At 40.0% G+C, this 25,467-nt stretch overlaps 1 protein-coding gene across 3 annotated transcripts in view; it reads left to right on the top strand.

Moving 5' to 3' along the window:
* The window catches only part of CKAP5 (cytoskeleton associated protein 5), a 104,528-nt gene that overhangs the window by 43,400 nt on the left and 35,661 nt on the right, over window positions 1-25,467 (top strand). For all 3 annotated transcript variants that reach the window (XM_040980197.1, XM_040980198.1, XM_040980199.1), the window contains 18 exons: window positions 2,160-2,331; window positions 3,426-3,558; window positions 3,799-3,899; window positions 5,586-5,699; window positions 7,261-7,365; window positions 12,597-12,686; window positions 12,804-12,968; window positions 13,482-13,610; window positions 14,034-14,216; window positions 14,829-14,942; window positions 15,541-15,651; window positions 16,606-16,698; window positions 19,102-19,287; window positions 20,096-20,190; window positions 23,961-24,018; window positions 24,108-24,233; window positions 24,710-24,849; window positions 24,977-25,151. In XM_040980197.1, coding sequence (XP_040836131.1) covers window positions 2,160-2,331; window positions 3,426-3,558; window positions 3,799-3,899; window positions 5,586-5,699; window positions 7,261-7,365; window positions 12,597-12,686; window positions 12,804-12,968; window positions 13,482-13,610; window positions 14,034-14,216; window positions 14,829-14,942; window positions 15,541-15,651; window positions 16,606-16,698; window positions 19,102-19,287; window positions 20,096-20,190; window positions 23,961-24,018; window positions 24,108-24,233; window positions 24,710-24,849; window positions 24,977-25,151 — 2,290 coding nt within the window. The remainder of the gene's footprint in view (window positions 1-2,159; window positions 2,332-3,425; window positions 3,559-3,798; window positions 3,900-5,585; window positions 5,700-7,260; window positions 7,366-12,596; window positions 12,687-12,803; window positions 12,969-13,481; window positions 13,611-14,033; window positions 14,217-14,828; window positions 14,943-15,540; window positions 15,652-16,605; window positions 16,699-19,101; window positions 19,288-20,095; window positions 20,191-23,960; window positions 24,019-24,107; window positions 24,234-24,709; window positions 24,850-24,976; window positions 25,152-25,467) is intronic.

Raw genomic sequence — 25,467 nt, 5'->3', positions numbered from 1 at the left:
TCGAGGAGGGCCCAAAGCCTTGGGCCCTGCACCTGCCTGGGAGACCTGGAAGGGGCTCCTGGCTCCTGGCTTTGGATCAACTCAGATCTGGCCAGTGCAGTCACTTGGGGAATAAATTATTGGATGGAGGATCTTCCTCTCTGTCTCTCCTCCTCTCTGTATATTTGACTTTCCCATAGAAATAAATAAAGCTTTTTAAAAATAAATATTTATTTATTAATTTATTTGAAAGAGTTACAGAGAAAGGGAGACAGAATTCTTCCATCCGCTGTTTGGCTCCCCAGATCCAGGACTGAGCCAGGTCAAAGCCAGGAACGAAGAGCTTCTTATGGATCTCCTGCATGGATAGTAGGGGCCAAACCCTGATTTTATTTCTACTGCTTTTGCCAGGCCTTTGGCAGGGAGCTGCATTAGAAATAGAGCATCCAGGACATTGATTTGTGCCTATGTGTGATGCCAGTGTCACTCTGCTACACCACAATGCCGTACCTTTCCTTTAGTCTTTTTTTTTTTTAAGATTTATTTATTGGAGAGTCAGACATACAGAGGAGGAGAGACAGAGAGGAAGATCTTCCGTCCGATGATTCACTCCCCAAGTGAGCACAATGGCCGATGCTACACCGATCTGAAGCCAGGAGCCAGGAACTTCTTCCAGGTCTCCCACATGGGTGCAGGGTCCCAAAGCTTTGGGTTATCCTCAACTGCTTTCTCAGGCCACAAGCAGGGAGCTGGATGGGAAGTGGAGCGGCTGGGACTAGAACCGGCGCCCAAATGGGATCCTGGTGTGTTCAAGGCGAGGATTTTAGCCACTAGGCCACGCCGCCGGGCCCCTCTTTTAGTCTTAAATTTAAGATGAGCCAAGTTAAAATGTCCCTTTCTAATAAAATAAAAGACATTTTCAGGGAAATATTAGAAATGATGTATTTCATTTTAACATTATGGTGTCTGCATTAATGTATATCACATTGATGTCTTAGTAAAAATCACTTTCTAGAAAAGTGTTCCATTTTTAATCTCTTGGACTTGAGCTATTGTTTAATAGTTTTGTAACATTTGTACATATGAAACAAATGTGTGCACTTTAGGAAAAAGAAATAACATATTTGAAGTCCTACTAGCAATATAGAGTTTCATTGTTGTCTCACAATTAAATCCTTCCTGCTCCTGAATTTGATATTAATATACATTAGCAATGATATCAGAAAGATAAAATTAGCCAGTTGGAAACTTGAAAATATAGTATATGCTAGAAATGTAAGGTGGGCCCGGCGCAGTGGCGCAAGTGGTTAAGGTCCTCGCCTTGAACGCCCATTTGGGCGCCGGTTCTAATCCCGGCAGCCCTGCTTCCCTTCCAGCTCCCTGCCTGTGGCCTGGGAAAGCAGTCGAGGACGGCCCAAAGCTTTAGGACCCTGCACCTGCTCGTGGGAGACCTGGAAGAGGCTCCTGGCTTTGGAACGGCATAGTATCGGCCGTTGCACTCACTTGGGGAGTGAATCATCGGACGGAAGATCTTCCTCTCTGTCTCTCCTCTCTGTATATCCTCCTTTCCAATAAAAAAATAATAATAATAATAAATCTTTAAAAAAAAAGAAATGTAAGTTGGAATAAATAAGATAGCTGTTTAAATGAGGCTAAAACCCATCTATTTTCCCCATGGAATATGGAAGCAAATATAGATTTAAATTGCCCGGAATTATACAATGATAACTGCAAAAGCAAACTTGAAAAACATACTACCAGGATTCATGAGCCATCATCTAGTGAATCACCTTAATTATAGGAGAGTTCTCACTCATCTACATATTTAGAAGCCAGTTTGCTCATATGTTAAAGTTTTATACATATTCACATAAGTATTTAATACATTAAGCATATTGATCCTATATAGGTTTGAGTTATTCCTCAGCTGGATACCAAAAAGATTGTTTCAAGATGATAAGAGTATTTTGAGCCTAGACATTAATATTCTGGAGAGAATGATGCCTAAATGTATACATGGGTTTGAATTTCAGTTCATTTTCGTTTTGCTACCTTAAGAAAATTAAAACTGTAATTGTGTTAATACTTGAGTATAAAGATATGTTTGAATGAATGAAAACTGACTCTACCCAGGCACATTGCATATTGATCATTTTCCCCCCTCAATATTTTGCTTTTAGTGAATTTGGTTCTAAAATCATTTTGCTTAAGCCAATTATCAAAGTGTTGCCAAAACTCTTTGAATCTCGAGAGAAGCCTATTCGAGATGAAGCCAAATTAATTGCTGTGGAGATTTATAGATGGATTCGGGATGCTCTGAGACACCCGTTACAAAATATAAACTCTGTCCAGGTGAGACACACAGTTTTCTAATGGGCTTTGGTTAAGTTTAATATGAAGATAATTCTTTTATGTTATTGATAATCTGTCCTTATATGTTATTATTTTTCTAAATCTTAAGGTCAATTGATTTTTCTGAACATAGCTAACTTTCTACTTTGTTCTCTCAAATTAGTATTGTTTATTCAGTGATTCCAGCATGCTAGTGTTAAATCAGTAGCAGTTGAGAAAATCCCTTTATTGGGCCCAGCATTGTGATATAGCAAAAAATCTACTCCCCACATCTCTGACATCCCATTGGTGGCAGTTTGTGTCCTGGCTGCTCCATTTCTGATTCAGCTCCTTGATAAAAGGCCTGGCAAAAGCAATGAGAGGTAGCCCAAGTGTTTGGACCCCTGCCATCCAAATGGGAGTCTGAATGAAGCTCCTGATTTTAGGCTGGCTTAACTCTGGCCATGTCAGCCACTGGGGAATGAACCAGCAGATGGAAGATCTCTGTTTTGCTATCTCTAGCTCTCTTTCTGTAACTGACTTTCAAATAAAACAATAAATAAATGATCTATGTATAATATTTTTGGATGGCAGGACTTAGCATTTCTTGGATTAAATTAATTTTAAAGATTTATTCATTTATTTACTTGGTTGACTTCCCAGATGCCCTCATTGTTCCCTGACTGGGGCCAAAGCAGGAGCCAGAAACTCAGTCCAGTTCTCCACTAGATGGCAGGGACCCAACCACTTTACCTTTTACCACTGCCTTCCAGGATTCAAAATGGAAAACATTTATCCAGTTTTTCACTAAAATTTAGCTTTAGAAACTTCCCAATGAACTAATGAGAATGTCCTAAAATGTTGGTTTCATTGTTAGTGTTTAGACGTATGTCTTCAGTAGAATAAGTGTAAGTCCTTTAAATTTATGTTTCAGAAGATATAATTTATCTTTTTCTTTTCTGCTGTGTAAGTGCCACATGAGTAAGAAATTGTGTCCTCCACGCCAAAAAAAAAAGTCTTTCAGCATAAGAGTTAATGTTAATCATATATAAACATTAATATTGTCTCTAATGGCAGGATGTGAATATATCTTTAAAATTTTTTTATATTTACAGTTGAAAGAACTAGAAGAGGAATGGGTCAAATTGCCATCAGGGGCTCCCAAACCCATTCGGTTTTTGCGTTCCCAACAAGAACTTGAAGCTAAATTGGAACAGCAGCAGTCTGCTGGTGGAGATGCTGAGGGAGGTAAGCCAATTTTAAAACTTGGTTCTGTTATATATATATATAAAAAAAAAGCTAGAAGTGGCACTGTGTGCCACAAAAATCTCTGTTTACTGTCAACATTTCTTGGAGGATTTACTTTAATATAATTTGGGATATAGCATTAATAACTCTGATCTAACCCTTTCACAGCACTGATAAAGGATTGATGACTGTTTAAAATCATTCCATTCATTCTTAAGGATTTTTTCCCCCTCCTTGAAGGTGGTGATGACGGTGATGAAGTGCCGCAGATAGATGCTTATGAGCTTTTGGAAGCAGTAGAAATTCTCTCCAAACTTCCCAAAGACTTTTATGACAAAATAGTGAGTAATGGTTAAATGTCTTCATTGGTTTGACTGAGTTTCTGAATAACCTGGAGAATGCGGTGAACCCTTCACTGGCATGCCCTCTTCTAGCCAGTGTGTTCCCTGGTAGAGTTTGTTGCTTCTTCCTCTTTGTTCCTGTACTGCTTTTTTTGTACACCCATTACTAACATCTTTTTACTTGTCTTACCATGAATCAGAACTTTTTCTGACATAATTTTCTTCGTTTTTTCTCTTGTTTGCCTTTAACTATTTCTTAAACTCATCCCCTGGTTTCCATCCACATTAGCCATTGCTTTACTCTAGGGTTTCTTTACATTAGCGATGTTGACTTTTTTTTGCCCAGAAATTCTTTGTTCTGTCTTGTGCATGTAGAATGGTCTGCATCTCTTACTTTCCCTCACTGGATATCAGTGTTGATATTCCCCAGGTTATCTCTCTAGCTGTTGTAAAACATTACCTAGAAGACAAAATTATCCCGCGTTGGAGGAGAAAGCTCTTACACATCATGTCTTATCTCTAACACTGTCTTCGTGATCTTCCTACAAGACTCCATTCTCACCTCCTTCCCATCATTTCTCACAATGTAATAAACATTTTTGGCAGTGCAAATTTTCCCATATTAAAGTGATTTAAACGTTTTATTGGCTTCCATGAGTCTGAGATGATGTCCCACAGCCTCCTGTGACACCTTGGAAGCCCCCACTTTGCTCTCAGTCATATCTCTAATTGTTCCAACCACTATGCTGCATTCATCCTGAACTTCTCCCAGTGGCAAGCGAACCGCATCTTACTTTAACTAATCTGCTGTCCTTTCTGCCTATAACATTGCTGTCTCATCATTGCTAGTGTTACCTGTTCATCCTGTAGGTCTCCCCGTAAGTTTCACTTTTTAAGGGAGATTCTACGTGACCACCTGAGGTTTTTACCAGAGTAGTTGCATGTCTGTAATAGTGATCACAACTGGTACTTGTTTATTGAAGATCATCCTGTGTCTGATATCAGAAACTCCTGTTAATTCCTGATTACCAGGTACAAATATTTGATTAATTGATTTGTAATTTCCATAATGATGCATTTGTCATGATTTTTGCAATCCTCTTTTTTTTTCTTTATTGATTACATAGTTCTGTAGACACTGGGACCCCCCTCCTCACTTTTTAAAATAGTGTCTGTTTACACTGTTGAATGATTGATCTCTACTAAAGTATGTTTTTCTTTATAGCCCTAATAAAAAAGGTTAATATCATACTCCCAATCTGGAAAAATAATCTCTAATATTAGAATTTTGGTGCTGGTTATGTGATTGCCCTGTTGTAGTCTTCTAAATGTTGTTGGTAGGACAAATTGCTCCCTTGTAATTGTGCCACTATGAGATGGGTTAAAAACACGTTAGTTTATCCTTGTTTTCCTTTGACTCTTACGTAACAACGTTTACCTTGAAACAAGGTAGATAAGTATCAGGATTATGAAATCTTCTGAAAATATTTGCTGTATATTAAAAAATGTATGTAAGTGAACAAAAATTCTAATTACATGTTTTTGCAGGGTTTTTTTTTTCAACTTTAGAACAAAAAAAATTTGCAAGCATAAAACTTGCATCTTTGAATTAGTAGAGTGCAAGAAATACGTTTACTCAACTCTCTTATTTTCTAGTGTACAAATAACTCATTCTGTATATTTCAGGAGGCAAAAAAATGGCAAGAGAGAAAAGAAGCCCTGGAGGCTGTAGAGGTGCTGGTGAAGAACCCCAAATTGGAGGCAGGTGACTATGCAGATCTCGTTAAAGCATTAAAGAAGGTGAGTGTGCGAAGTGTCAGCGCCCGTGTCCTAACTACCTCTAGGCCAACAAATGTGGTTCCCTTCATCTGTTACGACAACCATAGCAGTTTCATGAAAGTGCTTTTACAGAAGGTGCGTAATACAGTGAGATGTTAACTTCAGTTGTATAAACTAACCTAAAGTTTGTTTTAAAACTCCTGATATGGCTGTGTTGTACACAAATATATCAGCTTGATATCCATTTTAAGTTGACATGATAGAAATAAATAAAAAATGTGAGAATGGTAAATTGGAAGAAAGATTACTACTGAAGAATACAGTGGAGACTGATTCTTCCTCCCATAAAGAGTCTGTTTCTTGCTGTCTAAATCAAGTAATTCCCACCAAATATCCCATTTTTGCCCCTTGATTTGTGTAGTAAATAACCACTCATTTGGAACTCCTTAGGATATTCCTGAAACTAATTCTTGAACTAACTTGATGGTGGTACTGGTGGTGGTGGTGGTAGTGCGTGGGTGTGTGTGTGTTTGAAAAAAAAAAAAACAGTGAATTTGTTGATTTAATTCCCAAATACAATAGCTTACACTGTACCCACAGAAGCTGGGACCCCAAGCCACGTTTCCTCCCTGGATGGCAGGAACCTAATTTCGTTAGCTCTGACCATTGCCTCCCCCGGTCTGCCGTTGTGCTAGTTGGAGTCGGGAGCAGGAGCCACGAGGAGAGGCCAGCTACCTTGGTTTTGGATTCAGGCATCTTTACTGCTAGGCTGAACACCCATCCCAGAGCTGACGTCCTTTGAACTGTCAATTCACTTAAGCCCATGATCTGTGGGTTTTCTTGTTTTCTTATTTTCCTGGGTTATTTATGAGGTGCCGCCTCCTACCCATAGCTGCTTTGTCTTTTATTCTCTTTTTTAAATATTTAGAATTACCAGTTAGGTCTTCAAAGTGGTTTATTACATATTGTTCAGAATTCCTATGCATATAACCTAGGCCATGTTAATCTCTAATTTTTGAAATTGTAAAAACTATGATGATCATGGTAGTTATCTTATAGGGTTTTGGTGAAGCCTAACTTTAAAAATGATTGTGGGGCCCAGCACAGTAGCCTAGCAGCTGAAGTCCTCACCTTGCACATGCCATGATCCCATATGGGCGCTGATTCTAATCCTGATAGCCCTGCTTCCCATCCAACTTTCTGCTTGTGACCTGGGAAAGCAGTCGAGGATAGTCCAAAGCCTTGGGATGCTGCACCCAGTGTGGGAGACCCAGAGGAGGCTCCTGGCTCCTGGCTTTGCATCGGCGCAGCTCTGGCTGTTATGACCACTTGGGGAGTGAATCATCGGACAGAAGATGTTGGAGTTTTATGTATGCTGATGGAACTTTAAAGTTAGGAGTTTAATGTAATTGAGGGAGACTCCTAAATTTGCTGTTATCAAAGAGAAATCATTCCACTTTTGCAGGAAACTGAATTGGTCATCCATAGCATTATAGCTTCCGGAGTACTTTCACACATGTGTTTTCAAAACTCTCTTACAATGTCATGTATTCTTAATTTTCTTTTTTATCTCCTTTTGTAGGTTGTTGGAAAGGACACCAATGTCATGTTGGTAGCTTTGGCAGCAAAATGTCTTACTGGCCTAGCTGTTGGGCTAAGGAAGAAATTTGGACAATATGCAGGACATGTAAGTAGCATTGTTTTTGGTTACAAATCGATAAAATTGTCCAAAAAATGGCAAACTGGCTTGCTTTGTGCTTTTAAAGAAATCATTGGCATAATCTTTTAAATTTATCTTTATTTGTAAGGCATATTTTAAAGAGAGAGAAGGAGAGACAAAGAAAGACATCTTAGATGCACTGGTTCCCCAGTGATTGCAAGAGCTAGAACTTAGCAGATCTAATGTCAGGAGCTTCTTCTAGGTCTCCTATATGGGGACAGCAGACCAAGGACTTGGGCCTCCTCCCTTGCTCACTCATTCTAGAAGCAGAGCAGCTGGGACACAAACTGGCACCCATATAGGATGCCAGTGCCACAGGGGGCAGACTAGCCTTCCCACCATATCAGTGGAGTTGAGTTACAGAAACAAAAAGATCTAATTATTGATTCACTCCCCAGATGGTCCTGGTATCCAGGGCTGGGTTAGGCTGATGCCAACAGCTTCATCTGGGTCTTCCACATGATTGGAAGGGTCCTGAATACTTGTGTCATCTGATGCTTTCCCAGGTACATTAGCAAGAAGCTGGATTAGATGTGTTCTTGCTGGTACTCACAGCTGGTACACTTCACAAGAGGCATTTTAACCAGCTATAGTACATTAGCCCCCGCAGCATAAATTTTTGTATTTTAGGCAAAGCAAGTTTCTTGGCAAAGTTTTATTAATATTCAGTTTAGCTACTCACAAATTTCAATAGTGATGTCAGGAACAACTACATCAACCTTATGTAGAAAATCAGTCTACAGTACCTATTTGAATCGTAGTATTTGCTCATTAGACTCTTGCTTTGAGACAGTGTAACAAGGTGAAATGAAAATTAAGAACAAGCACCAGAAAGAAAATAAGGTTAGGAAAGGCAGTATAAAACTATAATTGTAAACAACATATAAAATCTATTTTATAATGTTTTCCTGCATTAGAAAGAATTATTTATGTACTTGACAAGTTATATATATATATATATATTAACATATATATATAGGGGTATATCAGTTATTCTAAGAAAAGCTTGAGACATTTGTTCAGAATCCTTTCCCCCCCCCCCCGCAATTCTGTGAGGTAGAAGAAAAAGAGACAGATCTCCCAACTGCCAGTACACTCACTAAATGCCTGCAGTGGCCAGGCCTGAAATCAAGAGCAAGGACCTCGGGCCAGGGCTCCCAGATGGGGAGCAGGATCCCAGATACTCCAACTATGATATCTGCCTCCCCACAGGCTCACCGTGAGGAAGCTGGGATCTGCAGCTGGTCTGGGAATCAGGCCCAGCATGGGATGGAATTGCCAGTGTGCAATTCAGGTGTCCCAAATAGCATCCTGATTGCTATTTCAAATGTGTGCATCAAATATTACTGCTTTCTTTCTATAAATGTTATGGCAATCAAATTTGCTAATAATTTTGATTGGGGATTTTATTTTTAAACTGTGGCATCGGTTTTTCAATTCATCTCCAATGTTGATCTGAATTACTCAGGATAGTTTAGCACAGTGAAAACTGACCACATTGAGTTTTCAATTTTAACTTTCTAGCCAGTTAATCATTTGATTTCCTAGACTGACTGAGGAGTTTTCCAATAATCCATACTCATGTATTAGTGTTATATTATGAAGCTAATATGTAGCTGCACTTGAGTTGTGGTATTTTAAATTTGCTTACTCATAGCATTAAAAATATTTTAGAGAACTTAGCTGAGAAAAGAAGATATCAGATATAAATAAATCATGCATGCCTGGCTTATTATCAGAGAAAGAAAACTATAGGTTTATAAAATCCTTAGACATATTAATAATAAGTTGAAACAAAATTATTATCCTTTTACAATCGCATTAAATCTGAAATATATGCTGTCAGTATAACTACTTTTAGTCAGTTTTCCCAGTCCCAGCTTTTGCATTTGCCAGCATGTGCTGTGGCCTAGTTTATCCAGGCCCATATCCCAGCTAACTTGTGCACACCTATGTGTGCTATGGCTTAGCTCAGCCCAACCTAGCCCAGACCTAGCCCATAGGTGCCACCACCTTTTCCAGCTTAGCCTGCCCCAAGCCCTGCTCATTGTGATCACCAACAGAAGCTGTGGCCTAGCAGAGAAATGCCCATAGTTCCAACACCAGGCCCATTCCCAACCCTAAATCTTGTGCTTGCCAGAAGACACTGCAGTCCAGCCTTACATGACTTGCACCAAATCCCAACACTTCCAAGTGAGTGCTGAGTGGTAGTCCAGCTTCCCCACATCTCTTCTAACTTTCATGTACACCGGCAACAACGTAGCCCAGCCTTGCCTCCCCACCTCCCCTCCCCCATCCCAGTCCTCATGTTTACCAGTGGTCAGAATAACTTAGTAGGGGAGTCACCGACGTTAGGAAGTTCTTCTACCAGGCCATCTCCCAGCCCTGAGTCTTATGTGCTGGCAGGTGCTGCAGACCAGTCTGGCATGGCCTGCCCGAGTCTCAGCATTTGTTGCCAGATGCTACAGCTTGGCCAACCCCCAGTCCTCATGTAAATTGGCAACTGTTACAGCCCAACATTGTCTGGCCTATACCTGGTCGTAGCTCTTGGCTCCTGCTACCATGTGCTGCTGACTGGCCCAGCTCACATTATATTGATCAGTGCTGCAACCCATCCTTGCCTGCCCAAGCTCCAGATCTTGTGCTCACCAGCGGAAGCTGCAGCCTAGCCCCAGATCTCACATATGCTGATAGGTTCTGTGGCCCAGCCTGACATGGCCCACTCCCAGTCATGGTACTACCAGCAGGTTCTGCATCCTAGCCCAGTTGGCCTGCACCCATTCAGATGCTGAAGCCTAGCCCACATTTACCCACCTCTAGATGTGGCTCTCGTGACCTGGCATATGCCACAGCCTAGACCAGTTTGGCCCACTCTTGGCCCATCCATATGCATGCTATTGGTTGCTGCAGCTTTGTCCCGCTGAATCTGCCCCCCAGTGCCGATTCTTGCACCCACCAGCCGGGGGCTGCAGCCTAGCAGAGGAATTCCCCAAGTTCCCCTACCAAATCCACTCCCAGCCATGGATCTCACTTGTGCTAACGGTGCCACAGCCCTGCTTAGCATCGTCTATCGTCAGGCCTGGTCTTCCTTCTAGCCCCAACTCCCATAAGTGTCAGTGAGTTCTGTGATCCAGCCTGGCTCAGCCCTTCACCTCCTCTTCCTCTCACACAAACTGGTGGTTTCTGCAGTCTCATAGAGACAAACCTACAAATGCTTTACAGAATCTGCTCCCAGATCCGGTTATCTTATATTCCAGAGGGTGCTGTGGTCCAGCCTCTACCCCACCACTCGCAGTCAGGTACATGTCCTGTAGCCCCAACTTTTATGTATACCAGTGTGCAGCTCAGCTCAGGTCTCCCACGTGGGCAGATGTAGTGGCCTGACCCAGATATGCCCTCTGGTTTCCCTGCTCTAAGCCACTTCATCTCTGCTTCTCCTGAGTGCAATGGTCCAATCCGTGGAAGTTCTCAGAAATCACTCTTTATCCTGTCAAACATGTCCTCAGGGGCTCCCAGACTCCCTTTCCCTTGCAATCTGAAGCCTCTGCCTCCCGAAACATGTGGTAGCATGCAGTGTGCCGGCCTGGCATCTCCCAACTTCCCCACTAGAAAAAAAAATAAATACAATAGGTGACTATGCTGGCATACTGGTATAGTTAACACAAATTTGGCACTGACCAGGCTCAGAATGCCCACTAGCTCATAGCTTCTTTTCTCCCAGCAGTGTAACCCTTAGTTACAAGGCAACCTACTATTGCAGATAGCTGGGGTGTTGTATATCTATATCTCAGTCCTCTGTGGCTTGGAGAATTTGTCCTTCTTTAAAACTTTAAAATAGGAGGCAGTACTGAGATGAAGCAGGTAAAGCTGCCACATTTGATCAGCATAATATATCGGTACCAGTTCAAGTCCCAGTTGCTCTGCTTTCAGTTTGTTTCCCTGTTTACATCCCTGGGAAGCCAGTGGAAGATGGTCCAAGTCCTTGGGCCCATGCACCTATGTAGGAGACTCAGAAGAAACTCCTGGCTCCTAGCTTCACACTAACACAGCTCCAGCCCTTACTTCCATTTGGGAAGTGAACCAATAATGGAAGCCATCGCTCTCTGTCTCTTCTCCCATCTCTGACTCTACCTTTTATGTAAATAATTAAATATTTTTTCGTTTGTTTTTAAATGACCTGTTGGGTTGAAGCATATTTAGTGATTAGCATTGTTTAGTTTTATGTTTTTTAGCTATTTATAAACTTTTGAGCCATATTTATAAAAGTGAATCTTAGCTTTGTACCCATTAAAATATCCTAATTTTTCAAATGTCTAAGTCATGGCATTATTACAAAGCAAGTCTTTAATTTTTGCAGGCATAGATTTTGAAGGTCATTATGTAGTGGATATTAATATTTAGTGAATTAATAACTCAGAAGGTAAAACAGTTTTTTTTTAACTTCATTGATATTCATACAACTTCAATAAGAAGGTAAAATTCTGAACACGGAGACACTCTTGTATAGTGAGGTTTGTTCGAATCTTGGAAAAGTGGGAAAATATATGCTCTGCTAATTTCCCTGTCCACTAAGAATCGTTTCTGTCTGATAAGAGATGTTACTGATAGAAGCTGTTATATGGTAGAGGCACAAAGTAATTTTAGAAACCCTTGAACTAAAGAAAAAGATGAGAGCGATTTTAATTATCTCAGCGTAAGATTCTTGTGTCCTTCAAGAAGGGAACTATTTTTTTTTTCCAAAGAGGAGGGGAATAGAGAGTTTACAACCATTGGCTTAATTCTCCAAATATCTGATATAAGCCCAATTACTTGAGCCATCAGCTCACTGCTTCCCAGGGAGCATTGACAAGAAGTTAGGAGCCAAAACTAGGAATCAACTAGGCCTTCTGATGTGGAAGACAGGTGCCTTAACCACTTGACTAAATGTGTGCTTCCAGTAAAAGGCATTCGATTCAAATGATCTTTATTATTGTTTTAATGGAATGAGGATCGTTTTTTAATAAAAACATTATTGAAATGTAACATATAATAACAACCACCCTATTAAAATAGATAATTCAGTGATTTAGTGTAAATGAAATCATGTAATATATGATCTTTTCTGACTGGCTTCCTTCACTTAGCATGGTGTTATTTAAAGTTATTAGTACTTTATTTCTTTTTATTGCTAAATAATAGTGCAGCTGTTTCTTTTATAGGTTGTGCCAACCATTTTGGAGAAATTCAAAGAGAAGAAGCCTCAAGTGGTGCAAGCCTTGCAGGAAGCTATCGATGCCATCTTCCTTACTGTGAGTTGGTAGTGTGGACGTGTGATGTTACCTGAAGTTCCTTTGGTCCATGTACTGTTTTGAGTATCCTTTAGAATTAAGAAAAGCTCATCGTAAGGATAATATTTTTTCCTGCAGACCACACTACAGAACATCAGTGAGGATGTTTTAGCAGTGATGGACAACAAAAATCCAACCATCAAGCAGCAGACATCTCTCTTCATTGCGAGGAGCTTCCGTCACTGTACTGCTGCTACTCTACCAAAGAGCTTGCTGAAGCCCTTCTGTGCTGCTCTCCTCAAGGTACAGTCTCTCACTGAAATTGTGAGAACATTTTATGCTTGAACAAGACATTTTTTTCCCTGCTAATGATGTATTGGCTTCAGATTTAGATTATAATCTTCTAAAAAGCAAAACCTTTGCAACTTTGGAAACTGAACCCCAATTCTCACAGCTATGTACTTATTCTTAAAGGAACCACAAGTTAGTTTTATGATTCTGTCAAGTGCTAAACATTTTTCTTTTGTGGCCCATATACTGGTACTGGATCTGGCCATGCATAGATATTAAATTTGGAGCTTAGTTATACATTGCTTAACATTGGGGTTATGTTTTTAGAAATATGTTAGGAAATTCTGTGGTTGTATAAACAACTTAGAGTGTACTTAAAACAGATTAAGATGGCTACAGTGCCATTATGCAGCGTGATTTAACGGGAAAGCAAATTCTTTATCCAGCAACCATAAACCTTAGTTAATATCAGTGATATTTAAAATGCCTTCAGTTCATGTCATTTTGCATATTCCTGGACTCCAGCACATCAACGATTCTGCTCCAGAAGTCAGAGATGCTGCATTTGAAGCACTGGGGACTGCTTTGAAGGTGGTTGGTGAGAAAGCAGTAAACCCATTCCTAGCTGATGTGGACAAGCTCAAGCTGGATAAGGTAGGTTAGTAATAAACCGGGACAACAATCCTGGATTTTGCATGATTTTGTCTCTGGGAAACTGGAGTGCTGATATCCTTTTGGTCAGAATATGTCAGTGTGGGAAAGAAATGTTATATACTTACAGAGTAAGTTTTGAGCACTTTCAGTTTTCAGTTTTAATTATGTCATTCTCTACTCATCTTTCAGTCCTGGAGTTTAGCAACATAGCTGTGACTTTATTGTAACTTTATTACACTCCTAATTTTTGAAGAACTAAAATGTGGCATTCATGTTTGTACACTGCCAGGAAAATGAATAATTTATCTTTATTGAAGGGAAAATTTTCCCTGATTTCTCATCTATGCTTATGAAATAACAAGTAATAATATAATAGTTATGTTTGAAAGCTGTGCTAATTGATATTTGCCTCTTTTGTTCTAGATCAAAGAATGTTCAGAAAAAGTAGAGCTGGTACATGGTAAGAAAGCTGGAGCAGCAGCTGAAAAGAAAGACTTTAAACCTGTCGCTGGAAGGACTGCTGCTTCAGGGGCTGCGGGAGACAAGGACACAAAGGATGTTGCAACGCCGAAACCAGGACCCGTAAAAAAGGCACCTGCTGCTAAGGTTGGTGGATAGTGTTGACATTAGAACTAGTAAGATAGATTGCTAGTCACCTGAAAAGTTTAAACAAAAGAGAAATTTAGTTAGATGGTTATCTTCAGTATAACTGGAAGAGTAACTACCATTGCTATAACAACTCCTCTTTTCCTTGAAAATTCTGCTCCCATGCAGCGATTTCAGAATTTTTGCACTGACATAAACATCATTTAATTCCAGTTTTCCCAGACGTTTTAAGTACTCTTGAAAATTATCCTGCACACATTAGGGCTGAGTATTCAGTGAATATTGTGACTTAGCAACTGTTGTATACTGCTGTGGGAAAGGTTTAGAGACATTTAAAGGTGTTAGGATGTCATTCTCAATGTAGTCTGTAAATGTACTGTGATTCCGGTCTATCGGCTTTGTTTCATTATTGTCATAGTTTAATCTAGATTAGAGATTCTTAGTATGGGTTCTAAGTGAACTGTCTGCTCTTAAAACTACTAAATTCTAAGGGCATGCAAAACAATGCTTGTTTCAGAATGGTTCTTCATTTTAATCAGTTTCCTGGGAATCAGAGGCAAAAAAGCTTGTTTAAATACTTAAGCTGTTTATGTTTAAAAACAATTCTTTCAGACTGGTGGGCCACCTAAGAAGGGGAAGCCAGCTGCACCAGGAGGCACAGGGAGTACTGGAGCCAAGAACAAGAAAGTATTGGAAACCAAAGAAATCGTGGAGCCTGAGCTCTCGGTCAGTATTGCCTGCGGTGTGGGCCTGAAGCTTGGGGAACCATGCACAATGGACATCGGAGAGAAGATTTGAGTTGTTTGCTGGGTTCTGTATCATGTAGTCAGTATCTTTTAGCTAGTGGGACCACCTTAGATAGTAGAATAGGAGTAGAACTCTTATACCCTATAGCATACCTGTGTTCTTGGTTTTGCCTGGGGTGGTTTTGTTGTTGCTGTTGTTGTTAGATTTATTTGCTTTTAGTGGAAAGGCAGATTTACAGAGAAAGAATTTCTGTCCACTGGTTCATTCGCCCAGTGGCCTCAATGGCTAGAGCTGAACCAATCTGGATCCAGGAACTTCTTCCAGGTCTCCCACATGGGTGCAGGGTCCCAAGGCTTTGGGCCAACTTCTATTGCTTTCCCCAGGCACAAGCAGGGAGCTGGATGGGAAGAGAAGCAGCTGAATCATGAACTGGTGCTCATATGGGATCCCAGCACATGCAAGGCGAGGATTTAGCCAGTGAACCATCACGCCAGGCCCTTGGCTGTGGTTTTGTACATTCCTGGCTATTTGTTTTCTTAAGCAATTTCTAATTTTAGTGCATTCTTGTATCTTACAGGTAGAAGTATGTGAAGAAAAAGCTTCTGCTGTCCTCCCCCCTACCTGTATACAGCTGCTAGACAGCAGTAACTGGAAGGAAAGGCTGGCTTGTATGGAAGAGTTCCAAAAGGTAGGGGTGTGGGGATAAGGGGAGTGGCCAAGAAAATCCAGTTATGTGGAAGCCATGTAATTGATAAATGAAGAATTTTCCTATCTACTGTTTTATAACCAGTGAACAAACATGTTTCAGAGTGATAACTAAAGGAGAGTTTGTGTGTGTAACTGTACTGCTGTTGTCTTTCAACAGCTATATTCTGTGGCTTTTACAAGCATATAATGTAGTCACTTGTCAAAATTAGATTCTTCCTCTGAATTATAAAGTTAAGTTCAATTTTTAAATTACCATGCTTGCTTATAAACTTACTAAGCCAACCAGTCTCTCCATTTAAACTTCTCATCGATTTCTGTATTTCCCATGTCGTGATTCCTTGGTAAGACAGACATGATCTGTTGGTTTGAGAAACACTTGTAAATCAGTGTCAGAATGGAGTTTGGGTAGCTAATTTTGGCCTACATCATGTGATCTTAATTAGATGCCATGTAGAGAACCTGGACGAGCACTGGGACTTGAGGACACAGCCTTCCAATCCCACATCTGCTCATTTTGTGTAGATCTGAGTTTGTCCAGCTTGGAAATTTCATTCTTCACTACTTCCTAAGATACTGTACTCCATGACATTTTTAGGAAAATGAAGTAAATTCGCATGGATAAGCAGTTTCTGCCTACCACATACTATGCAAATAAAAATGATTACTGTTGCTTTCTTGAAGCAAGTTATTCGTGAATCCCTGAAATGTAAAATAAAGTTTTCCTTGATTTTAACATAACAGCCCTCATTCAACACATCAAGCTTAAGAAGCAAAGCATCATAACAACATCCATACAAGCTCCTTCTGTAACACGCTTCAGTTCTATTGCCCCAACTCCTTGGAAAGTGATCCCTTACTTGACTGGGCTGTTGGCTATTCCTTTGGAATTAATTTTTTTAACCTTTTAACTCTTGTCCTCTTCTTCCATCTGAAGGCTGTTGAACTAATGGACCGAAGTGAAATGCCATGTCAGGCATTAGTGAGGATGTTGGCCAAGAAACCTGGATGGAAAGAAACTAATTTTCAGGTATATTTATAAATTTTCATTTATTTGAGAAAAAGAGGAAAAGGAAGGCAAAGATAAGAAAAGAGAGTGGCGAAGATAGAGGGAGAGCCTCTGTTCACTGATTCACTCAAATGGCTATAGATAGATAGAGCCAGAGCTGTCAGTCTACCAGTTCACCTCTCAAAAAGCTGCAAAGGCCTCTAGAGGGCCTGGGCGGGAGGCAGAGGCCAAGAACGCAGGCCAGGTCTCTTGTGTGACTGGTGGGAAACCAACTGCCTGATTCATCATCACTGCTGCCTCCCAGGATCCATATCAGGAAGGAAGCTGAGTATTAAACACCGAGCTAACTAACTGCACGACTTGTAAGGGTTTGGGTTTTAGTCCTAATTATCTATAAAATTATCTACCTGTGCAGTTTCTATAATTGTATATGTTTTCCCCATTATTTAGGCCTATAAGCCTTGTAGTCTAAACTTACTGTATTCAAGTATGAGATAGAAGGCACTGAGACGGCTTTATCCATTTGGATGGAAGTAGGAGCAGTCTTTCAATGGCCCATGAACATTTACCACCATGTTAGTGTTCCTTAACGTCAGCAGAGCAGACATCTTTATTTTTTTTTTAAAAAGATTTATTTCTTTTTGTGGAAAAGTCAGATTTACAGAGACAAGATCTTCTGCTTACTGGTTCACTCCCCAAGTGGCTACAAAGGCCAGAGCTGAGCTGATCTGAAGCCAGGAACAAGGAGCTTCTTCCAGGTCTCCTATATGGGTTCAGGGTCCCGAGGCTTTGGGCCATCTTCTACTGCTTTCTCAGACGACAAGCAGGGAGTTGGATGGGAAGTGGAACAGCCGGGACATGAACCAGCACCCACATGGGATCCCCATGTGTGTAAGGCGAGGTTTTAGCGGCTGAGACATTGCACTGGGATGATAGAGCTGAAATGTAATGGTACCAAATTAGTCTGAAAAGTGATTATAAAAGGAGTAATACAGGAGGGAAAAGGAAGAAAATTTTGCTGCTTCTTTTCTATATTCATATAGACTAGACTTCATTATAAACAAACGAAATGTATCAAATTTATTTTTGACATTTGATAGTCTAGTTTTCATTTCTAAGATTTGTTTATTTTGGGTTAGAACTGTGGCAAGTAGGTACCAGCAATAGATACCAGCAATAGAGTACTGGTTTTGAGTCCTGGGTGCTCCGCCTGTGTTCCAGCGCCTGGATAATGTACCTGGGAAAGCAGTGAAAGATGACTAATCACAGGGAAATCCAAAAGAAGCTCGCGGCTCCTGGCTTCTGGCCGAGCCACTGCCGTTGCAGCCGTGAACCAGCCAATGGAAAACCTCTCTTTCTGTCTCTCTATATAATTCCGCCTTTCAGAGAAATGAAATGTTAAATGTTTTAAATGTTTAATCAAATAAAAATTTACTTATTTGATAGAATTACAGTGGGCGCTGGGACAGAGAAAGAGAAGTACCTTCTATCCATTGTCTCACACGCACACACACAGCTCCTATTCGTTGGTTTATTTCCCAAACGCGCACAACAGGTTGGGCCGAAGCCAGAGTTGGGAGTAAAGAAGTCAATTCAGGTCTCAGATACGAATCCAATTAATTGAGCCACCACTGTTGCCACACTAGATTTCATTAGTGCAAAGTGAGAATTAGGAACCACGAGAGCTTGGTGGTAGATGAGCGTCTTACCTGGTTTGTTAAAACACTATACTACCAAACACCTCCCATATTAAATATATTTTACAACAATTTTTGAGACTTTTTTGGGGGGAGGGTACAGTGTAGTGGTTTTAGTATATTCACAAAATTCATCACTGCAAAAAACAAAAAAAAAACACCTTATTCTCATTAAAACTCCTCCCATGCCCCCTTTGGCAAGTATTAAATTATTTTTCATCTCTATGGAATGCTCTGTCCTAGACCTTTTATACAATGGAATCGTATAATGTGCAGCTTTTTGTATGTGGTTTTCACATAGCATACTATTTTAAAAGTTCACCTACCCATATGTATCGTGTTCTTCATTTTTCCTGTACCAAGTAGTACAATCCATTGTATTAACAGAACACATTTTATTTTGCTGTTCATTAGTTCATGTACATTTAGGTTGTTTCCAGTTTTGGCTCTAATGAATGGATCTCCTTTAACCAGATTTACAAGTTTTTATGTACAAGTTGGAACCTGGAAGTGGATCCTTAGTTTCCGTATGGGTGTTGGACTCGATTAGCTACCTAAATAGAAAGCAAAGAAGGAGATTTATTTTTGCTTTCTTAACGTTCTGGTTTTCATTTGTTTGTATTTATTAGCCGTTTCTTACTATGTCTTATCTTTGGGCTGCTATTAGTATGAGCAAATAAATGAATATTTTGTGTACTCATAATTTGGTATTTCTCCCCTTTTCCAGGTGATGCAGATGAAACTTCACATAGTTGCTTTGATTGCCCAAAAGGGAAATTTTTCTAAAACATCAGCTCAGATTGTATTAGATGGCCTTGTTGACAAGATTGGAGATGTGAAATGTGGGAACAATGCAAAGGAAGCTATGACAGCCATAGCTGAGGCTTGTATGTTGCCATGGACAGCTGAACAGGTGTGTGACACAGAGCTCTCTTTCTCTAAGCTTTTCCGATTTTTCTCCTGTTTTTTGATTTACGCTCACTAAATTAGTGCTTCAATAAAACCATTCTTGAGTAAAACTAATTTCTTTGGATTTGTTTTTCAGTTTTAGTTTTGTTTTTTTGTTTTGTTTTGTTTTGTTTTTTTTTTTGTCCAATTTCATTTGAAAAGAAGAAAAGCAGATAGTGAGTGGCTTCCCACTATGGTTCACTCTGCAAATGAATGTCCACAATAGGCAGATGTGGGCCAGGACAGTACCGGGAGCATGGGACTCACATGATCAGCAGGGCCCCCAAACACTCCAGCCATCAACTCCAGCCTCCCAGGGGAGGCAGCCAGCAGGCAACTGAAGGAACCTTCGGGAAGTGAGGGAAGCAGTGCTCAAAGCAGACACTCTCATGTGGAATGCAGGTGTCCCACCTGGTGTGACAAAAACCTACCCCTATGATCCATTTCTCATACTGTGTTTTTTTACCTTTAATAACTTACCATTTCCTGATACTGAAAATTTATCATAGTCAAGAATAGTCTGTAGCAAATCTGCTATTTCCTCCTTAAACATTGTAATACAGTTTGATCACTAACAAAAAAATTGTACCCAGTTCAGAGTGCCTTTGTTATTTTTACTTCATTTTATGTAGGTTTAAATCTTTTACTGTTTAGACAGTCGTACAGTTGTTTTAGCTTTCAACAACCATGCTCACTCATGCCTTTCTTAGTGTTGTGTTTTAGCCCTATAAGAAATAGGAAAGTAATTATAGATTTGTTCTTTTCTGCTCCAGGTTGTGTCAATGGCTTTTTCACAGAAGAATCCCAAGAATCAATCAGAAACTCTGAATTGGCTGTCAAATGCAATTAAAGAATTTGGTTTTTCTGGGTAAGTCACAATGAAATCAAGTGGAAAATAAATAAATGTCCTAATTGAGACTGTGTTTGTTATAGCTATCTTATTTCTCAATGATGCTAATTTATTTGAAAGAAAGCCTCCTTTGCATTCCTCCTTTGCATTGGCATGTGTTGCTGCATTTTGCTCTGCATTAACTTTCCTCAATTGTTCTTGTTCCACCAAAAAGCAAGTCTTAAAGATCAAATACATTTGTAAATTACTATAAACATTCGCATCTATTTAGAGACCCATAGTTCTCTTTGGTGAGTTAAATGCTCTCAGAAACAATGCAACAACTTGTCTTTGTTGTATTAGTCTTTCCCAAACGAATTTGCAAGTAAAGAATGGCTGCTTCTTTTTTGTAATAAAATTCTATAGGGTTTATGTTTTTATAAGCCCTTTCAAATACGAATTCATTTGATTTAGTCCTTAAAAGAAAGCCACATGAGATATTACTTTACCCCCATTTTATAGATGAGTAACTAATATACAGAGAGCTTCACTAATGTGCATATATCGTAGATGGGATTTGAATGCAGCCATTCTGATTTTGAGAGAGAATACCACGTCTGCTGGAGCATGTTGCATTTTCAGGCTGTGGTACTTTGCCCAGCAGACATCTTGATAGCTTGTAGCAGTGTTCTGATTCTGCTCATTAGAGAAATACTACTATAGAAGTTATCACTCACACAGAGACTTTTAAAAAGTTGTGTTAATAATTGTGGTATTCTTGAATATTGCTTTAATTTGTTCTTAATTGCATGGCCTTTGTAAAGCTACTCTCTTAGTATGTCACATAGAATGCAAGTGAATATTTTCTTATTGTTTCATTATATTTCACTTATTCAGCATTGATCTATGGTCTGTACTGTTCTGTTGTGGAGTATACCTGGAAAATTCAACTGGATTTTTTTCTCAGTTCTTGTCACCAAATTTAAAAAAAAAAAAAAGGCAGACAAAGTACAAGAATGAGAGCAGGGTTTATCTAAAGAGATATTACACATGCATATTCAGTTTTGAGCAGCATCATGAGAATTACAACTATCATTTTGCAGACTACGAATTTGGCTTCCCACTTTACTGGGAGGGAGTGGTGCCCTATGGGAATACAGCAGTGTAGTGGAGATTGGGCAGGAGTTAGTACATGTGATGATCTCTGGGAAGAACTTCATGGAACTCAGCATACACATGGGATTCAGTGTACACATGTTCGTCAAGGCACCTTCTCAATGGTGGAGGCAGCTCAGGTACATCGTGCCAACAAGGGTGTGCTGAGTTGACATGTAAGCGGGTGGAATTAAGAGAGAAAGGTGACACAGAAACTACTGGAAGTCTCTCAGCTCCCTTATTCCTTACTAACTCACTTCCCATTCCTAAAAAACTGGTTTTTGAGGGCTGATGCAATGACTAATCCTTCACCTGCAAGAACCAGCATCCAATATGGTCAGCTCTTCTTCCCATCCAGCTCCATACTTGTGGCCTGGGAAAGCAATGGAGGACAGCCCAAAGCCTTTGGACCTTGCACCTGTGTGGGAGACCAGGAAGAAGATCATAGTTCCTGGCTTTGAATCAGCTCAGCTCCGGCCGTTGAAGCCACTTGGGGAGTGAACTAGTGAATGGAAGATCTTTCTCTCTGTTTCTCCTCTACAAAATCTGCCTTTCCAGTGAAAATAAATAAATATGTTTTGAAGAAAGAAGAAAACAAAAGCTGGTTTTTGAACGGAGGCTAGGACCTGAGAGAATTTGCTCCTTTGATAATCTGGAAGAATATTTCATCTCCTGCTAGTTTACTTCCCAAATAGCTGCAATAGCCAGGAAAAGGCCAGGCTGATGCCAAGCAGCAGCATCTACATGTTTCCCAAGTAGGTGCAGGGACCCAAGCACTTGGACAAGCTTCTACTGCTGTCCCAGGCATGTTACAAGGAGCTGGATCAGCAGTGAAGCAACCAACACGCAAATCAGCACCTATATGAACTGTTTGGTGTAACGGCAGTGGCGTTAGTTGCTAAGCAAACAGCAGCTGCAAAAGCCATTTGGTAAGAGCATGTGTGATGAAAAATAGTAAAGCATGTGGCCAATTTAGTGGTGTATGAGGCTAATACTCTTCCTGTGAGGCTAGCATCCCATATGGGCACTTGTTTGTGTCCCAGTTTTGTTCCACTTCTGTTAACGATCTGGACAGTCAGCACAGGATGCTTCAAGTCCTTGGACCCCAGCACCATGTGGAAGACTTGGAAGAAGCTCCTGGGTCCTAGATTCAGAGTATCCCAGCTCTACCCATTGCAAGTAACTGGGGAGTGATCCAGTGGATGGAAGATCTCTCTTTTCCCTCTCAGTTTCGTTCTCTTGATCTCTCTCCCCTCCTCCTGTCTCTAAGTATGCTTCAAATAAATCTTCTATAAAAAGTGGCAAAGAATGTGTGCTCTTTAGGAGATAGCTGTTTGAAGGTAAGCAGGTAATGAGAAGTAAGAATGAAATAAGATAAGGGAAATGACATGGCTGGGCCTTTTTTATGACCTCAACATTTTGAATAAGTTGGGAAAACATAAGTGAGTTTTGAGCAGAAAAATAAAAGTATCAGTCTGACGGTAGTCAGAGGGAACAGAATTGAAGACAAGCTAATTAGTAGATAATTGGAATACTGCTGTTAATAAATTAAATTGGCTTGGACATAGATTGTAGAGCTGTGGAAGTATTCTGAATCATTATATTTTAAAAGTTGAACTAAAGAGCATATTGGATATAAAGAGACAAATCAGGAGTAACTTTGAGGATTCAAGGATGGCCTCTTCAACTGCAAGACATTCTATTTACTGAGAGAAATCTGGGAGAGCTTGACAAGAGTTTGTGGACAATCAGAAATTTGTGGATTATTTTCTAAGAATTACTTCTTTGAAAGTCAAAGTGACAAAGAGAATGAGATTTTCCATGTACTCTTACTCCCTAGTTGACCACAACAGTGAAACAGGTCTTGGCCAAAGCCAGGTGCCCAGAGCTACATCTGGGTCTCCCAAATAGGTGTCAAGGACCCAAACACTTAGGCCATCTTCCACTGATTTCCCATGAGCCCTATCCCCGAGCTGGATGAGAGGAAGAGCAGTCTGAACTGGAACCTGCACTCATAGGGGATGTGCCAACTTTGCAAGCAGTGACTTTCCTGCAACACCACTATACTGGATGTCTGCCAGACATTTCCTATATAGAAAGGAAAATCTGGAATTCAGGATAGTCTGTGCCTGAGTTTGGGAATCTTAATTAAGCATGATAACAGTCACCAGGATTTAACTTTTTTTTTTAAAGATTTATTTATTTATAATAAAGTCAGATACACAGAGAGGAGGAGACAGAGAGGAAGATCTTCCATCTGATGATTTACTCCCCAAGCAGCCGCAACGACTGGAGTTGAGCCAATCTGAAGCCAGGAGCCACGTGCCTCCTCCAGATCTCCCTCATGGATGGAGGGTCACAAGGTTTTGCCTGTCCCCAACTGCCTTTCCCAGGCCACAAGCAGGGAGCTGGATGGGAAGCTGGGTGGGAAGCTGCGCGGCTGGGATCAGAACTGGCGCCCACATGGGATCCTGGCACGTACAAGGTGAGGACTTTAGCCTCTAGGCTACCGCACGTGACCAAACATTTAAGCTTGCAAAACCCCCTGTAATGAACCTGTAAAATGAAAATAGGTGAGCTGCTGCTAGAGTTTTGATAAAACTACAGTTTTTGAGAATTTTCTTTGTTTTAATTCTAAACTCTGTTTATTTTAGGTTGAATGTGAAAGCATTCATTAACAACGTGAAGACAGCTCTTGCAGCAACAAATCCAGTGAGTACATACCAACATATATAAGAGCAGTAAAGCCATTTTTGTGATTCTTCTTTGATATGGAAAATTCTTCTTGTTCTGTCTGACAGGCTGTGAGGACTTCTGCCATTACCCTGCTTGGTGTGATGTATCTGTACGTGGGGCCTTCTTTAAGAATGTTTTTTGAGGATGAGAAGCCTGCCCTCCTAGCCCAGATAGATGCAGAATTTGAGAAGGTAAAGATTCCACACGTAATCCAACTTACTGGTGGACGTCAAAATCTCATATGACTTAAACTTTTAAATCTTTGTAGTAAAAACTAGATATGTATTTGCTTTTGTATGCATATATTCCCCTTAAAATTCACTGATGACTTTGTCTATAATGAAGAGGCCTGGGTAACTGTGGTATGGGAGGTGAGATTTTTCTCTTTTTAATCTTACAAGCTTTAGAATTCCAAACAATATACATTTTTTGCCTATCCAAACAATAAATGAAATGTAACATTTTAAAAATATTTATGTTAAGAAAAATAACTTCCCCTTCCCCGAATTAACTCTCTGACTAAAATTGCTCAGTGTTAGCAGCACCTACTGTGGAAGTAAACATTTGTGAAAAAAAATAAGAAAGTTTAACACAGATAGTACCGCCTCTAATTTGTTTTCTGTCATAGTCCTCAAGTTAATTTACCTTATCCATTCATGTTATGTAGATGCAGGGACAGACCATCCCAGCTCCAACTAGAGGGATTTCCAAGCACAGCTCTGGTGGCGCAGATGAGGGAGAAGACGGGGATGAGCCCGATGAGGGCGGCAGTGATGTTGTTGATCTTTTACCAAGGACAGAGATCAGGTGAGGTTCAATTTGATGTGATTTTTAATTTACTGCACTAACTTCTTTTTTAATTCTATAAAGGAGACTTTATTATCAGTATTCCTTTAGGAGTCTGTAATTAAAGATTCTGTCTTCTGCTTTTCAGTGATAAAATCACTTCAGAGTTGGTGTCTAAGATTGGTGACAAGAACTGGAAGGTTAGGAAAGAAGGCCTAGATGAAGTGGCAGGTATTATCAATGAAGCAAAATTTATCCAGCCAAATATAGGTGAACTTCCAACTGCCTTGAAGGGCCGACTCAATGATTCAAATAAAATCTTGGTATGTAGAATATGTAAATGTTCTTTTATTCGCTCCTGCCTTCTTGCTGCAGGAACCTCGTTTTCAGTATAACATTCACTAGCATAAAATGAGTGATCACTGTAATTTTCTGTAAAGTAGAAATAGGTTCTTTATTTCTTAAGTATATCTCAGCATACGAAATAATAAATTTCCATTAATCTCAAAATTTGCTTTATGCAGAAAAACTGTTTTCAATGTACATAAGATTGCTTAATTTTGATTTTTTTTTACTTGAATTTTTATGTTGGATTTCTTTAAGACTTGACTTTAAAGTTGTAGAGAAAATATAATCTCT

Source organism: Ochotona curzoniae, unplaced genomic scaffold (genome assembly GCF_017591425.1).
Source record: "Ochotona curzoniae isolate NIBS_2020 unplaced genomic scaffold, NIBS_Ocur_1.0 contig_3432, whole genome shotgun sequence".
Lineage (NCBI taxonomy): Eukaryota > Metazoa > Chordata > Mammalia > Lagomorpha > Ochotonidae > Ochotona > Ochotona curzoniae.
Note: the sequence above shows the minus strand (reverse complement) of the source record. Positions and strands in the feature narration are given on the sequence as shown.